Raw genomic sequence first — 17,491 nt, forward strand, 5'->3', positions numbered from 1 at the left:
AAAGGTTCGCGGGGAGGGGCAGGGGGAGACGGAGGAAGACAAAAGCTTTTTTTTTCCTTTTTTCTTTTTCCCCAACAAATGCTAATTAACACATACTTCTGGTCTCTGGCCCTTGAAACCATCTGATCTTGCGTTGTGTCAGCTTCATCTATTCAACACTTCTGCAAACGTTACACTTTCTCTTTGCAAAGGGTAACGTGACATTTTGATTCAACCAACACTGGAGCTCGGGGTGGTAAAAAAAAACCAAAACAAAAATATAATCTAATAACACTTTTAACATTTTGTAAATGTAAACAGCAACCTAAAAAAAGTCCCGAAATGCATATACTGTTTTCAAAATAATTACACCCAAATGGTCAAAAGCTTCCTCTGTTGTTTCAACAGCAACAAAAGCCTATCTGGATTTCTTGCTGGGGGGGGGGGGATAAAAATCAAGATTATAGCCAGAGAAAATGAGGGGGGGGGGGAGGAAGAAGAGGTGAATCCAGAGCCCCCCCTTCCCTGTCTTGTAAAACTCAAAATAAAACAAAAAAGCCCTTGTGTAATTTGAGGACCAGACTTAACACCATTTCCTTTTCAGCTACTCTGCTCCTGCTCAGCCACTAATTTATGACGGGAGGACAGGGTGTTTACAGGTGATGGTGGCTCTGCCTTTGGATTTCTCTCTCTAAAGAGATGGAGCCTTATGGTCTCCCAAGAGTAGTTAGGAGAAAGCAATGTAGAGTAGGCTCTTTTTCATACAGCCTTACTTCCATCTCACATATGGAACAAGAACCGTAGAACATAGAAAAGCAGCTGGGTGGAGAAGAATCCTAAGTCATGGTCTGCTGGATTATGCCCTAAGACACAACACTTGTGAACATGGTCATGGTTGATTATAAGACACTCCTGGTCTTTATAACAAACCTCAAGAAAGTCCCCTGGTCATTCTGACCCTGATCTTCAGAGTCTCATCGGAGAATATGGTGGTCAGAGGAGCCTTGAAAAGACCAGCAGAAGTTATCGGAAACTAAGCACAAGTCACTTGTTGATGTCATCTCAAAGCAACACCTAAAAAGGTGTTCATAAGAACAATGAAATCCTTGGTGATGTATGAGTTCAGAGACCACCAAGGACTCCACACTTCAGTCCTGAGCTACATACATGCTCTTCTAACCATAGATACCGCAAGATGCCAGAAACCCCCAGCTATTATTAGGAGTAGTAACAAGCAGCAGAGATGGTCTCCTGCATCAATTCAAGATTGACCATGCTTTTCTGTTCCCTGAACACCGCAAATTCCCACAGACCTTCTAATCAAGGGGTCTCCAAACTTAGCCCTTTTATGACTTGTGGACTTCAACTTCCAGAATTCCTCAGCCAGCATGCCTGGCTGAGGAATTCTGGGAGCTGAAGTCCACCAGTCATAAAAGGGCCAAGTTTGAAGACCCCTGTTCTAATCTAACAATAACAGAGTACATTTGTTCTCATGGTTTAAATAAGTTTGAAAATGACCTAACTTATAAAGGTGCCCATTAAAAAATAAATGGAAATAATAAAAGTTTGGACATTATAGCTTTGTTGATGAGCAACATGAACCCTTTCCTCATCACTAGTATTGAGTGATGAGTAGTAAAATAGTAGCAGGCTACATGAATGCAATCAAGTAAAAAAAAATCCTTCCCTGGTTCCATCACCCCTTCCTTTCTGGCAGCACATTCAGTCAAATAAGAAGTTTTGAATTACCCAAGAGGTAGCAACTATTTTTGTATTTCTGAAATCCAGAATTGCTTCCCATGCTGACATGAAAAAGAATTGCATGACGTGAGCCAACCTGCGCAATAAACTAGGTGTCTAACCATTTGTTCAAAGTCTCTTTTCCAATATCACAAAGGAAAGCTTGCTTCAGTGGCCTCCCTTAGGAAACTGGTTTTAAACACAGCTCATCACAGGGGGCTTTGTACGAACCAATGTGTTATGTTCAACTACCCATTCCCACCATCAGAATCCCACCTACCTCTTAATGTCCATCAGTCAAAAGTTCTCCAGTGTTTTGCTTAGAGAACATCTACACTCAAGGAGGCACCATGAAATTCTCCTTGAACATAAGAGATCTTCACACATGACCATGGAGAACTTCTCACAAACTTCTGAGGACATTTGTGATGTACACTTCTGGGAGCGGACTAGTTCCACACACCCTTTCATGTCTTCTCTGAATACATGAAAAAGTTTCTGTGAAGATTCCCATAAGGATAACTATGGCTGTTTTCTTATCTCTGTGTGTGTGTGTGTGTGTGTTGAACAAGCCAATTCTTCCAAAAATAATAAAAGCCACAAGTTATTAAAGTTAAGTGATACAGTTCCACATAATATAAATAATATTAGGTTATTATTATTATCACCCTTATTTTTTTAGTGTTTTTCATACAAGTTCTAAAATAGTTTTAGCAGAATATTAATTATGATAGCAACCATACTAACATGAATAAGGACAACACCGATCTTTCCCCAAGAGGCCACAACACGCTTCCTTCATGTGGGAGAGCTCCCCAAGAGCTGGGGGGGGGGAAGAGAGAGAGAGAGAGAGAGAGAGATCCATTTCATGTCTGGTAGAAGTGATGATAATGGTGATGGTGCTCGTGATGGTGGTGGTGCTCATGTCTCTGGATCATCTGCCCAACTTGACCTTCGTATAAGATGACCGCAGGGAGATCTCTAACGTGCTCTTTTTCCACAACGGTCCCAGGAGCTTGGAAACTTTTGCACAACTGATGGGTCTCTTTGGCCCTCTGCTTATGTTTCTTGTAAGTCTGCTGAGACTGCATGGGGTGGTAAGGTAAGTTCTGACCTATCCGCGGGGTAGGAGAAGCCATGGGAATTGGCGCTCCTTGGATGGGTTTACTTCTCATAGCCCTCCCGGTGTGTACAGAAGCAGTATTTTTGCTCTGAGTCTTGGGAGACTTCACAAAATGTCTGCTGGCCTCTTGACTCCGCAGCCTCTGCTGAATTTCTGCCAGCTTTGCGTATGAAGCTTCCATTAGGTTGATCTGGACAGGGTCTACCACAGGTGACCTCCGCTGGTGTGCGTGGAAGACCTCGGGCTCATGTGAACGGGATCTTGTTTGATTGGCAACCCGAATGGTTGGATTGTGCTTCTGAACTATCGGTGGAGAGCCTAAGAAACAACAAAAGACCATTTAAAAATTGCAGGGCACCTGAGCAACTGCCCCCCTGATTTAATGGACATTGGCGGCTACCTTAATGACTCCTGCTATGAATATAACAATTTTAGCATTATTAAAGACAGATAAATTGGGTTCGTTTAGTCCTTGTTATGGACTTAACTTGGAAGATGTAGACCTAAAGAGGTATGGGGAGACAAAATACTAGATTTCTAACAATCACTTGTAGATTGAGTCACAGGGTAGATTAATAGAAAAGAAAGAGATGGGTCTACTGTATGATCAAGGGCAAGTTAAAAAGAACTTAGATTAACTAACCTCATTTAAATACATTTTGCTTAGCACACCACACCACAGGTAATCCTCGACTTACAACTGGTCCTCACATTCTGCTCAGCAGAAGCACGAGGATCAGTGCCGAGCTCCAGCTGGAGCCTGGCGCTGATCCTGGTGCTTCCGCTGAGCCCGGACACCCCTGCAGCTCCAGCCATCTCTCGCTCAGGCTTGTGCAGTGCTGCCACCGGTTCAGCTCATTCCCCTCCCCCGCTACCACTTTTCTAGGATGGTCGTGTACCACCTGCCAGGTGCCAATGTACCACAGGTGGTACCTGTACCACTGGTTGAAAAGCCCTGCTCTACAGAGCCCTTTCTGGAAAACAACAGATAATCAAAGCTGTCCTTATCAGTTGATACCTCCACACTTCATCTGTTCTAGCCCTCTTCCAGGACCTTTGCTTCAAGTCTCAAAACACATCCTGATCTCTGAATATTCAGCATGACCCCCCCCCCCATCCAGGTAAGCCAGACAGTCTCATTTCAAACGATAGCAGGATCTGGAACAAATTGCAAGGCATGGGGGCAACATACCTGGCCCAAACTTCGAGGTGTAGTTTTCTATTCCTGCAAGATCTAAATAGTGGTTCCGCCTTTCAATGTTTTCATCAACGCAGTGATGGTAGCACCCGTTCGGTTCAGGCTTAGATTCGCCATGATGGTACCTATTCACAAATTACAGGATGCCGTTTAGTATCATCGTACCATGTTAGCGAATGCCTTTAAAAACTAAGCTTTGTGCTTTTGGTATAAGAAGGGAAACAGGAAACGGCTAAGAGGTTTGAGTAAGGGAAGCTTTTGGTTACCCAAATATCACTTACTTTGAAATTATAAACAATAGAGGCATTTTGAAGAGGGAAATTAAAATTTGGATATTTTAAGTGCAAATGCTATTAAGGTATGTTTTGGTTAGAAAAGTAATCTAAAACTGATATTATTGATATTATGAGAAAAAATGTAACAAAAATGTTGATATTCGATTGTATATTTACTAATAACAATAAGAATGGTATTTGCCTAGTGTGGGAAAACAGGTACTACTGGAAGAAGAGAAGGAACTGGTGACATGGGTGGCATAGAAGTTTAATCAATCAATACATTTGAAGAACTAGAGCCTTCAGAGATGGTTTAGATTTCAGAGAGACATGCCCTCCAAATCCCCTGATTTTTATTTTTTTTTAAGGACTTTAAATTGAAAAGCTCAACAGGTGACAAGGGCAAAAGACCAGGTCCACACATGAAGATCCAATTAAACAGATTTATTGCTAAGAACCTATGCACAGGACTCTTCTCAACTAATGGTTAGCCTCTGCTTGGAATTAGATATGGGTCCACAGAATTCAAGGAGGTTGGACTCACTTCATTTGTGTCTATGTAAGGATTTTAGGTTGATGCCTCTTTTAACTCCACCCCCAGGTTCTGCCATTCATTCTCCTACAACAGGAGATAGCAGATAGTTATCTTAGTTTGGGCTGAGCAGCAAAGAAGGTCAAGGTTTGGTCAATCCTTGAATGAGAAACTACTAGAGAAGTTCTTTACTGCAAAATGTTTGCAGCCTGGCTACTTTGCAGAACTTTGCAATTGTTGATGTTCGTTTTTGCTGGTCTTTTAAAATTAAAATTCTAAACATTTCAATTCATTTCACGCATATCGTTAACAAGAAGGACGTTTAGCGGTGATGCCTGTTCTTCCTTGATTTGTGGGGAGTTGGGGACAGTTTTATTTTCCATCAAATGGGCTAAGGCTAAAACAGATATCAACATTAACGAACATCAATAATTTGACAGGTTCAACCCCTCCTGGTTCCAAGCTTCTGAACTGTGCCATGTTAATATGGGACCATCCTTGTTAATGTGGGACATCCTATGGGGAAAACATATCTTGGGCACAGCACTGTTTGAAAGGGCCCCCTCCTTCCAGAAGTGCTAAACTGAATGTGTAAATCCAAGGCTATCTAGCATGACATTTCTCCAGAGAGACACAAAACATTTTTCTCTAGTTTACCTGAGGGAACCCCTTGGCTTCTTGTCACAACTTCTTGCTTCTTCCCCAGCTTTGCTCTCTACTCGATGCCTTGAGCTTTGAAGATCTACTTCCACAACACACACACACAGACACACAAAGAGAGAGACACAGAGAGAGAGAGACACACACACACACAGAGAAACACACACAAAGAGAGAGAGAGAGAGGAGAAAGAGAGACAGACACAGAGAGAGACAGACAGACAGAGACAGAGAGAGAGAGACAGACAGAGACACAGAGAGAGAGACAGACAGAGACAGAGAGAAATTGTTACTTCATCTCTTCTTATTGAGTTTCTGGTACAGTCCAACTAAAAAGGGCACATCTCTTCTTGGTGAAAAATAGGTAGACAGATTCATTTCTTTGCATCCAGCCTCAAAGGCAGGAAAAGATTCAGCACACCTCTTGAAAACATTCTCCAATTTTAGAGGAGAAAAAAAGTGATTGACTGAAATGAAGAAGCGCAAGCAGGAAAGATGTTCAAAGAAACTTTGGCCAGAGAAAGCAAAAAAAAAAAAGAAATATTTTCAACCGGACCGACTGGGGTGGAGAACGCAGTCCATTAAACTAAGGAAACTTTGCAATGTACTATTTCAATTGCCAATTTCCTTGAAAGGTTGCAATTCCACATCACATTAAGCCAGGATTGATCAACCCATGGTTTCCTTCAACGCACCATTATGTTTTAGCTTGTAAAAAGGTACATTGATTTAAATCCAAAATGAACAGATTTTATTATGGCTTGGTATAACAGGCAAACACAGCTTAAGAGTCTCTCTCAGTCTAAGGAATATCTTATGATACTTTAGTTGGAAAAGGAAGAAAGATCCAAATCAAATCTTACCAGCGTGATTCAGCATGATGCTTCTCTTCTTCTGGCTCCCATCTGGAGCAACAGTGAGCTTAACCCTCAACGTTTTACTAGAGGTGGGTGAATGATTTACAGAAGCATCCACAACTTCATAGATGGTATGAAGCAGGCTTGTAATATCCTAGAAAGAGAATAAAATACATGTGTAAACACCAGTAATGATAGTGTTTACTCTGCCAGTAGTCACATTTTCGTATTTCCTTTACAAAAAGAGTAATTCTTACCAACAGTCTGAAATCCCACAATTACAATTCAAAGAGCTATGAATATTTTGCAATATCACAGGAGCTAAAACCAAGGTGGGTTTCCAGGAAGGCAGAGGATAGACTATTGTAAAATTACAATTACGGAGCAATTGCATAAAGATTCTGGCTCAGTTAATTTGCACCCAAACTGTTTAAGCCAGTGGTTCTCAACCTTTCTCATGCCACAACCCCATAATACAGTTCCCCATGTTGTGGTGACCCCCAACCACTTATACATCACTGGATGCCAGGGGCGTGGCCAAAGAAAAGGGGGGGAAATGGCGGACAGCCTTGTTTGGCGACCCCCGTGAAATGGTCGTTCAACCCCAATGGGGTCCCGACCCACAGGTTGAGAACCACTGGTTTAAGCTATCATGGTATAAGATACTTCTCAAGTGAAGGAAACATATTCATATCCTCAATATATCTTCATTACAAGCATCAATCATACCTGTTAATGCACTTATGAAAACTCATTTTACTAAATGATGGAACAACTAACCAACAAAGAACTATTATTATTATTATTATTATTACAAAAAATCAGGCATCTGCGAGTTTAGGTTAAATATTTTCCAAAAATTCCACCCTGATCTAATTCACTTAGTCTGCATCAGCTGAATATCTAACTAATTGACAGAGGGAGAGACTAGATAACCAGCTCTCAACACAATTGTATTCCTGATGGCTTGGTCCCCCATTCCCAAATAGACAGATTCCCACAACATGTCTATTGTCCCCTTCTCTTCTTTTGGTTTGGATCACACAACTATTGTGGTTTAGAAGGTGGTAGATACTATCAATGATAAGTCCTGGGTCATATTTCAGCGTCATGTCAAGATCAGCTAATGCCAGTCAGCAAATCATGGTCAAGATCACCATAGCTTTGATGGAAGTAGGAGTTCAGTCATATTCAAAGTCATTCTTTTCAAATTCGGATAATCCTTGACTTACAGCCATTCATTTAGTGACTACAGCCATTCATTTAGTGAACATTTCAAGTTACAACAGCATCTTCCTTGGCCGCTGCTATATATATATATGACGGTTGCAACGTCCTGGGGTCACATGATTCCTTATTGCCGTGGTGGCAAACCTATGGCACGCGTAACACAGGTGGCAAGCAGAGCCCTCTCTGTGGGCACGTGCACCATCGCCCCAGTCCTAGGCCTTCAGCTGGGTTTTATAAAACCTTTTCACTTTAGGCCTCCACCGCCGTGTGCAAAAAAAAAAAGGTTCTATCAATCAATTTTAACTTCTCGCGGGGAAAAAAAGATCTCGCAAAGTTGGAATTGATTGATTGAACTTTTTAGTCCCACCCAGTCTGCCATTACCACCGCAGCCACATCCACCATATGGACCACGTTCACCCAATGGGCCATGCCCACCCAATGGGCCATACCCACCCAATGGGCCATGCCCACCTGGGTTTTGGGTTGCAGTTTGGGCACTCGGTCTCTAAAAGATTTGCCATCACTGCCCTATTGCAAACTTCTGATAAGCAAAGTCAATGAAAAGCATGCTCCATACATCATCCAGGTAATTTTAACAGGGAGGAAGTCTCTGCAGACAACTTTGCCGATGAAAGACGTGTATAAATAACCCCAAGTTTCTTCTGCATTAAATCAGGATGGGTTCTTTTGCTTCACAACTGCCAAAAAATTGGCAGCAGGGTTTGAAGTAGGCGAGGTTCAGAAATAGTCCACAATCCCTAAAGGCGGCTTAACATATTTTATAAAGAAAAGAAAGAAGGGGAAAAAAGCCCAATGTCTACGCCATCCTCTCCAAGCAAAAAATTCATGGCTCTCCTTCCTGGGTAATGGTTATCCCTGTATTAAATGCTGCATGTGAATGCACTTGTTGTGAGTGTTCTAAGAAATCCTGGTAAATTAAAAAAAAAAACTGGTAGCCATCTAATCAAACCACCCTGGTTACCGTCCATGTGCAGTTCCCTGAAAAAATACCCGACACTTAACACTTAAAAGCAAGTGGCCTTTTAAGATGTAAAACCTCTAAGTTTAATAAGGCGGGCTAATTAAAAGCCTCCCCGTGTTTCAAAAAACGCTGTGACTTGTAACTGAAGTGAAAAATAATTCCAGATAGACATGAATTCCCTTCTAATGTAATTATAGTTTTGCACCAACGTTCTGCATTCATCTATCCCAGAGACATATTTCTTCAGTCTTGGCTTCAAACGCAACAGCTGGATTGTCTCTCTCTTTCTTATCCAAAGCCGTTTGATTGCTTAAACCCATAAAAATAAAAATCTTGAATATGGGGAGTGGAGGGGGACGCAGAAATGAGTCTATACTCTTCCTATATTCATTTCTCCTTTCTTTTACATCCTCGTGGTATCTCTCTTCACCTCTTCAGAAGCTCTATTAACACAGACCTCCTCAAGCAAAGCCTTAAAGCTATAGGGCAGCGGTGTCAAACTCAATTTCATTGAGGGCCGCATCAGCGTTGCGGTTGCCCTCAGGGGGCCGGGTGGGTGTGGCCAGGGTGGGTGCGGATGGAGTGGGTGTGGCCTACTGGGTGGGCATGGCCAGCTCTACATCGTTCGCGTCAAGGGTGCCTGTGGGGGCTTGGGCAAGTGTGGGACAGATCTGAGGGTCTTTGGCAGAAGGGGGTGGGACCAGGGCAAGTGTCAAGGCATGGTCCATTGGAGGAGCCTCACTGTTCCTCTTAGGCCATACGGGGGGGGGGGTGTTAATGGAGCTAAGACTGAATCTGTTTCAGCATAGATGGCCACCACAAAATTGTACATTGGCTCCCGGCCGGTTTGGTCCAGGGCCAAGGCAGCAGGGGCCGTTCCCTCACTGTTTCCAGGATGGCTTCACGGGCCACATGAAACCACTTTGTGGGCCGCATCCGGCCCCCGGTCCTTGTGTTTGACATGTCTGCTATAGGGCATCCACTAAGTTATTCACAAGGAACAACACTCAGCCTCCGTAACAACCCATGGGCGTTCTCTCTGAAATGCCAGTTTTGCTCTCTAATTCACCACACCAAAAATAACACACTTCACACTTTGGCTAAGCTTCGCTGTTTTCCTAGCTGAAGACATTTCCGTCTCTCCCATCCCCCCCTCCCGCCTTGCTGAATCCACAGGAATTCTGCATTCTCACCTTGTCATTGTGTGAATTGCCGGTATAACACACTACCAAAACTGAAATAGCCTACAGACAAAGTGGAAGAGAAACAAGTCCAGGAATAAGCGGTGTATTTGTTATTTCAAGTGCAAGGTTAAGTCCAGACTGATGGAAGAACCTGGAAATCTTGAGCAAAAAGCTTGGCCTGAAAATTTGATGCATTTTTACGGCACACGGGTGTTGTCACTTCTAAATCTATAAAGCATGTAAGCCTCAGCAAAATCTTACACTTTGCACTTAGATCCCTCCTCGTGATAAATACGATTATCGGTCCCGCTGGGAAAAAAAATGTTCAAAGACCACGCTTGTTATTTTATTGGCTTGGTTCTTATAGCAACTGGAGGAGCCAGAAAGAATGTCATATTTGCAAAGGGTGCTCTTGACACTCTGTTTAAGGAATAATTTGTCTCAGATGTTTATCGCTTTCCAAATTCACACTTTTAAAATGTTCCTTAAACACACACATACATGGACAGCGCTAATCCTTGACATTAAACAATGCCAACTGCGAAAACAAAACCAGCAAAGAATTCTACTGCAAGGATTCTAAAAGCAGAACCGTGAAAAAGTTGGGTTTATATTGAATCAAACGGAATACTTTATATGGCCAAGTGTGATCAGACACACATGGAATTTGTCTCTGGTGTAGAAACTTTCAGTGTACGTGCAAAGCAACAGAATAATCATCATAATCATAAAACCAATAAGAGAGGGGAATAAAGATGATAATACAGCCATAATACATATTGTTAATGTGTATTAATTAATTAGTTAATAGTAATAAATGTTCATTCAGGATTGCAAATTCAGGCAAAGATTTCAACAAACATGAATCAGTTCTGTGGAGGAGAGTTTGATTCACAGATCAAATTAATGCTAAAGTAGATCTTCCATCTGATTGCCAATGCAATGCTATTCCAGATGAATCCTCCATATGATGATAGATATCAAACTATTACTACTTGGTATGCAGACATGCATTTGAGCAGGAAGTCTCCCACTTGGGATTAGCTGAAGAGAGAAAGATCTTTGAACTCACAACACTGTGGTACAGGGGACACTTGTAGTTCCTATGAAAAATGTCCAAAATCTATAATCTCAAAAACATTCCATAAAACAGGGGTTTCCAAACTTGGCAACTTAAAGACCTGTGGCTGAGGAATTCTGGAAGTTGAAATCCATAAATCTTAAAAGTTGCCAAGCTTGGAGAACGTTGCTGTGAGGGATGAGTGCGCTGCACAGATTTATCTCAAAAACCTGCAGCAAATGAATCAGTGGCCCTAAAGAAAATCAATATCTAAAATTCATGCTCTCCTGAGCTAGAAATATATTGATTTATTCCATGGAGAACCTGCCTTTTTCTCAATTTTCTTTGCCAATTTTTTTTTACCGTGTGTAGTTTTTATGTGTAACTTGGCTTACCTCACGGGTGACTCTGCCATTGTTGTCAAAATCATAGAGGGTGAAGGTCCATTCTTGCCTGTTGTCTTCCTCAACAGACACATCACACTGCAATTCCTAAGGAACACACAATCATGAACGTGCATATGGTTAACCAAAACAAAAAGGCTAGTTGTTATCTAAAACATGCTTTGTTTGAAGATGCTTTTCCAAGGGAAAAATCCCTTTTTTAGCAGAGATAGTTGAGAAAGTGATTAGGCTGTGACTTCAAAGGGCTCTGCAAGAAACAGATAATCTAGATTCTTTCATTAGGGCTGTCCTTGAAGACTATTCAAGGCATAACTCTGAGAGCTATGGTCATGCCTGTTGATGATTATTGATGAATCCATGACTGGTGTGGTTACAATGATCCTTGCTTCCTTTAATCTCTCAGAGACTTTTGATACCATCAGTTTTGGTATCCTTCTGGACTGCCTATGGAGATGAAGAGGAGGTGGACATACTAAATGGTGGTGGGTCTCCTCCTTTATGTGTGGTCAGTTCTGTTGGCACATGTGGACAGATCAATCCAAAGCCCAATAGAATTAGACACTCCCACTTGTTTAACCATCAGCATGAGCCCGTGACTGAAGTCATCCACCAGTTTGATATAAGGTATAATCAGTGCTCCATTGTCTGTATTGTGTAGAGGGAGATACTATAATAATAATATTATAATAATAAAGTTGGAAGGGACTTTGGAGGTCATCTAGTCCAACCCCTTGCTCAGGAAGGAAACCCTATACCCTTTCAGACAAATGGCTGTCTTCTTAAAAACTTCCAGTGTTGGAGCATTCACTGCTTCTGGAGGCAGGTTGTTCCTCTGGTTAATTGTTCTAACTGTCAGAAATTTTCTTCTTAGTTCCAGGCTGCTTCTCTCCTTGGTTAGTTTCCATCCTTTGCTTCTTGTTCTGCCTTCAGGTGTTTTGGAGAATAGCTTGACTCCCTCTTCTTTGTGGCAACCCTTGAGATATTGGAACACTGCTATCATGTCACCCCTCATCCTTTCTTCATTAAACTAGACATGCCCAATAATTCCAGCAACCATTCCTTATATGCTTTAGCCTCCAGCCCCCTGATTATCTTTGTTGCTCTTCTCTGCACTCTTTCAAGAGTCTCAACATCTGTTTTACATCATGGTGACCAAAACTGGATGCAGTATTCCAAGTGTGGCCTTACCAATATAATAAAATAATATAATCCCTCTCCCTGGTAGACCTACTGCACATAAATTATTGGGATGAAGACAATTATGTCTGCGAATGCATCATAAACCATAAAAATAGAAGTATGTTATTTTGATATGTGATTCCTTGCAGCGCTAAGCAATATTAAAGATAACAATAGCACCTGAGACTTATATACTACTTCACAGTGCTTTACAGCCCTCTCTAAGCGGTTTACAGAGTCAGCCTATTGCCCCCCAACAATCTGACTCCTCATTTTACCGACCTCGGAAGGATGGAAGGCTGAGTCAACCTTGAGCTGGTCAGGATCAAACTGCTAGCAGTGGTTTCCTTATCTAGTGGCCCACCAAAACTGTCAATGACAATGCAATGATCTGCATTGACTGGGAAGCATACCTAGTTCTTACATAGTTAGAACTTGCTATCTTTGCTTCATCTTGCAACGAACACCTGAAGAACTCAGATTGCAATTAGGAAAGTTTGTTAAAGACATTGCCAAGGCAGAAAGTTGCAGCTATAACAAGACCAGTAACAAATGTTGGGACACTACTGCACCAAGAAAGTTACAACTTAGAAGGACACGTTAGAAGGATGCTGGCTAAGGCACATAGATATATAAACTCTGGTAAACCTTTAGCTTATTATAATAATAAAACCCACACTCCTTTTGAAAAGAAAGCTTATTAGCATAAACATGCAATGTATGGAGAAGGAGGAGAGTAAAATAGAATAACCCAATCAAAAAAAACATGTGTTAAGGAACCAATGATTGATTCTTAGGGTGTTAACTTCCTTAATTATAACTGTATAAAATTTCTATTTGTGCATTGTTCAGGGTCTCGACTCCTTTAGCTGCCGAGACCCTTTTGCTGGAGTATTCCAATAAAAGAAGCTGAAAATGTCATGTCTTATGTCTGGTGGTCTTTACTGCCTTTGGCGCCAGCCTAGGACCCATTTTGAAAAAAACACACCCATTTTTACCAATTGAAAATAAAGGCAAGATAGAGACACAGCATTCAAATTGTAAGTTACTCCCTTCCAGGTCTAATGCAATATTCATTTCCTAAAATGTCTGGTCAAGACCACCAACCAGGTCATGTATTTTTACTTATTTGTTTTTATTTATTTTAAATTTTATTGGCCGCCCATATGAACAATACCTCTGGTTTGTATACCCCATAATCCCAGAAAGTGTCTTATAGATTTATTTTATTTTTTAAATGTTACAACTTCAAATAAGATGTGTCAGCTTCCATTTGTCCTCTCCAAAACGGCAGTCGTATTTAGGGGCGATGTGTCAGCTGTTCTCGGATTGGGCAAAAAGAAGATGTTGAATAGAGCTTTTTAACCTAATTCCCTTCAGCTAAGTTTCCTGCAGAGTTTGAAATATTTTCAGTTTCCTTAAGTGCCCAGGAGAAAGCTACTTGCAAAACCGCTTAGAAATCGGAAGTCAGACCCTCCAGTTTGAGAAAGAACAAACTAATTAATCTAAAGAGAAAGCGGAAAAGATTTACAGCATAAAACATGAACGTTGCTACAAACTGGTTCCCCCCCCCCAAATCTATCCATTGAAAAAACTCTTTTCATCCACAGATTTTAAGTATCCTTCCTGCTCATCCTCACTTCTGGCCCGTGAAAAACACCACAGTGTCCGAATCCAAACAACAACGCCCCCTCCGAGCTGCCTCATCGAATTCTGCACATTGATTTAGACTGAAACCTTGAAAGGTTTTAAGGCCCAGCAATGCAACTAAGGCCTCTTGGTATGAAGTCTGTAAATTGAGAATGTTAAAGAAAACATTCTTTAAGCAACACTTTATGCAAAACCAAAGAATTTGAGCCTTCTGATTGATCATCCTTTCTGGCAATGACACATTCAAAGATTCTCCTGATGTTGAGTCACTGGAGCCTGACATGAAATAAAACATGCAGGCAGTCCTCAACTTACAACAATTCACTTAATGAGCGTTCAAAATTTACCACAGCATTGAAAAAAGTGACCAACTTTTTTACAATGAAAAGGAGGACACAAATAAATTGAAGAAAAAAAATATCGTAAATAAAAGAAACATTTTACTCATTGCAACAATGAGTTGCATGTGCATGTGCAAAGTTTGCCAGCCGGGTGTTTTGGCGCGCTCAGCAGCAATTCCTATTGGCTTTCAAAAGCCAATAGGGGGAGTAGCACAGCTCATGCAAAAGCTGAAAACAAAAACCATCAAAAAAAGGTGCCGGAACGCCATTCAGAACGTTCTATGAGGGGAAAAAAAAGCCCTTCAGATTAGTCTTCAAATATCGAAAAGGAGGACATGAAGGAGGACACTTTTTGAGGGAAGACAGAACTCACAAAAGGAGGACTGTCCTCCCTAAAGGAGGACGGTTGGTCACCTTACTTATAACCAGTGGCGGGATTCAAATATGTGAACAACCGGTTCTCTGTGTGGATGCCACTTCCGGACGTCCGTTCTGGGCCTGGGCAACAAAAAATTAGCTACCGGTTCTGCTGAACTGGTCCGAACCAGCCGAATCCCACCACTTATAACCATTTTCCCCACTTACGACCGTTGCAGTATCCCCAGGGTCACATGATCCAACATTCAGAAGCTTGGCAACTGACTCATATTTCTGACGGTCGCAGTGATCCCGGGCTCCTGTGATCCACATTTGTGGCTTTCTGACAAGCAAAGTCAGTTGGGAAGCCAGATTCAGTTAAGAACTGCGGCAGGAAAAGTTGTAAAATGGGGCAAAACCCACTTAACAAATGTCTAGCTTAACAACAGAAATGTTGGGGTTGATTGTGGTCATCACTGGAGAGCTACTTGCATTTAAAAAATAAAAATGGCCGAAGTCTGAGACATATCGTGGAAATTATTTTCTTAGTTTGGGTTTTGACAGCGACGCCCGGCCGCCATTTTGGAACACAGTTTGGGGATGCCTGAGAAGAGCTAAAACTCAATCTTGTATCCAAGAAGACATGGACCAGCTCGAGTAAAGGAGTGAACCACTACCGTTGTTGAGTTAGTAAAATGGTTGCTAAGTGGCTTACTCACTGACTTTGTTTGTCAAAAAGTTGCAAAAGGGGATGGCATGGCTGTGGGACACGGCAACCGCCATAAAGATGAGTCAGTTGCCAAGTGTCCGGATTTTGATCACGTGACCATAGGGATGTGAAAAACGGTCCTCAGCCGTGGTAACTCTGAATGGTCACTAAATGGACTGCTGTACCTGGAGGACTGCCACAAAAGAATCGTGAAAGGATGCCCGGATGTTTTAAACCTGGCTAAGGTAAGAACTGAAGGAGGGACTCTCCAGTTCAGTCTTGTGTTTCCAAAGAGGGAAAAACTGTTTGCACAACCAACTCCACTTCAATCCAACGCCTCACCTCGACTTTACAGGACCCTCCTCACCTTACTTCTGTGGAACTCTCCTGATCAGAGTCAAGGGGAGCCAAGCAAGGCATGGGGGCAATTAAAATAAAAGCGGTCGCACTCAAAGAAAATAAACAGTTCCAAATAGCTCTGGCAGGATGGAAGGCCTGAAATACCTCCTTGATCTGCTGACTTGAAACCAATTCCCTACAGCAGTTAACGGTAAAGCCCCCACTTCCCCTGCTGAGTTCAAAGGCAGCCGTCTCCTGCTTGTTACAGGCCCCAGCTTGAAAGCTGCCAAAAGACCCCTACACAGTTGTGGAAGTGGAGGTTCAGATTACACAAACATTCTCTGCATCTTTACCGCGGCCTCCGATTTAGACCTCTTGACTGGTATTTCAGACTCCTGGGTGCCTTGTCATAAAATGAAAGCCTCTACTGTGTGCTCAGCCCATCTGCTTGCGCCACTGAGGAGCTCTGGTCTCAAATGCAAGCGACCTATCTCCACACTTCTCAAAGGAGGAGACTCCTTGGACAACCCAGAGATAGAAATCAGCAATGTGCATCATTATGGTTGGTCAGACAGATGTTTAGGCTGGATTTGTCCTTTTTATCTGCCTATCGTCCTTCCCGAGGACCTTCGATGGTGTTAAAGATAACGTTACAGGACGGAAGCTGATCCAAGCAAGCAAAGCTGCCTTTTGCAATTGACTGGTGAATTTGTCAGTGCCAGATGATGACATTCAAGTGGTGCTCCAGATGTTTCAGGATTGAACCAAGGCAGCAATTATTATTATTAGCACTATCTTTGCTTTCTTTTGCCACATTCATTATACTTCTATTTGCAAGGGTTTATCGTTTGGGATTTTCTCCAGTTGTTTCTCTTCTGTTTTGTTGTCTCCAAGTACTGCCAAGTCTACTAGCCAGAGTTTTTTTGTCTTTCTTATCCACAATTGTGAATAAGAGGGATGGGGGGAAGGAGAGAGGGAGGAAGAAAGGAAAGAAGGAAGAAAGGAAGGAAGAAAGGAGAGGGAAGAAGGATGGAAGGATGGAAGGAAGGAGAGGGAAGAAGGATGGAAGGATGGAAGGAAGGAAGGAAGAAGAGGGAAGAAGGAAGGATGGATGGATGGATGGAAGGAAGGAAGGAAGGAAGGAAGGAAGGAAGGAAGGAAGGAAGGAAGGAAGGAAGGAGAGGGAAGCAGGAAGAAAGCAATCTTAAAGCCACTCAAATCATAGAAACCTCATTGACTGTGTTAGATATCAATGAAGCTACATGAAAAGTCCCTGTTTTCTCAAAGATGTCTCTCTGTTTGATTCACTAATTCTATTTTGAAAGACCAATCAAGGAGGCGGGGGGGGAGTTAAGATGAAAGTCTATTCTTTTGCAACTTCAGTTATCAGTCCTGGAACAATTTTGGCAAGATCACCACCAACTTCTGAAGACTCTTAATCTGTCCACTTAGCTGAATTTATATCAAAGAGGAGAATTAGATCACTTAGGTACTTGTAATTGGCTCTGTTTACTCCCAGCACTATCTGTGTCTTTTACAGCAACAACACACTGATCACTTTTGGCAAGAAGATAAGAAAACAGAAACTCGGAGAAAGAAGCGTAATGACAGCCAACAGAGAAGATTCATTAATGCCAATACATGAGACGTAAGAATAATATGTATAGTAATATATTTAAATTTTGCCACAGT

At 42.0% G+C, this 17,491-nt stretch overlaps 1 protein-coding gene across 1 annotated transcript in view; it reads right to left on the bottom strand.

Annotated features, from left to right (window-relative positions):
* Nucleotides 1-433: 433 nt before the first annotated feature.
* The window catches only part of NKD1 (NKD inhibitor of WNT signaling pathway 1), an 85,100-nt gene continuing 68,042 nt past the window's right edge, over nucleotides 434-17,491 (bottom strand). The window contains exons 6-10 of the mRNA XM_039352421.1: nucleotides 11,216-11,311; nucleotides 6,370-6,517; nucleotides 5,505-5,589; nucleotides 4,035-4,165; nucleotides 434-3,160 (exon numbers count right to left, since the gene is read on the bottom strand). Coding sequence (XP_039208355.1) covers nucleotides 2,586-3,160; nucleotides 4,035-4,165; nucleotides 5,505-5,589; nucleotides 6,370-6,517; nucleotides 11,216-11,311 — 1,035 coding nt within the window. The 3' untranslated portion in view covers nucleotides 434-2,585. The remainder of the gene's footprint in view (nucleotides 3,161-4,034; nucleotides 4,166-5,504; nucleotides 5,590-6,369; nucleotides 6,518-11,215; nucleotides 11,312-17,491) is intronic.

The sequence above is a fragment of the Crotalus tigris genome, unplaced genomic scaffold (genome assembly GCF_016545835.1).
Source record: "Crotalus tigris isolate CLP2741 ecotype Arizona unplaced genomic scaffold, ASM1654583v1 scf7180000018432.44079421565:4894166, whole genome shotgun sequence".
Lineage (NCBI taxonomy): Eukaryota > Metazoa > Chordata > Lepidosauria > Squamata > Viperidae > Crotalus > Crotalus tigris.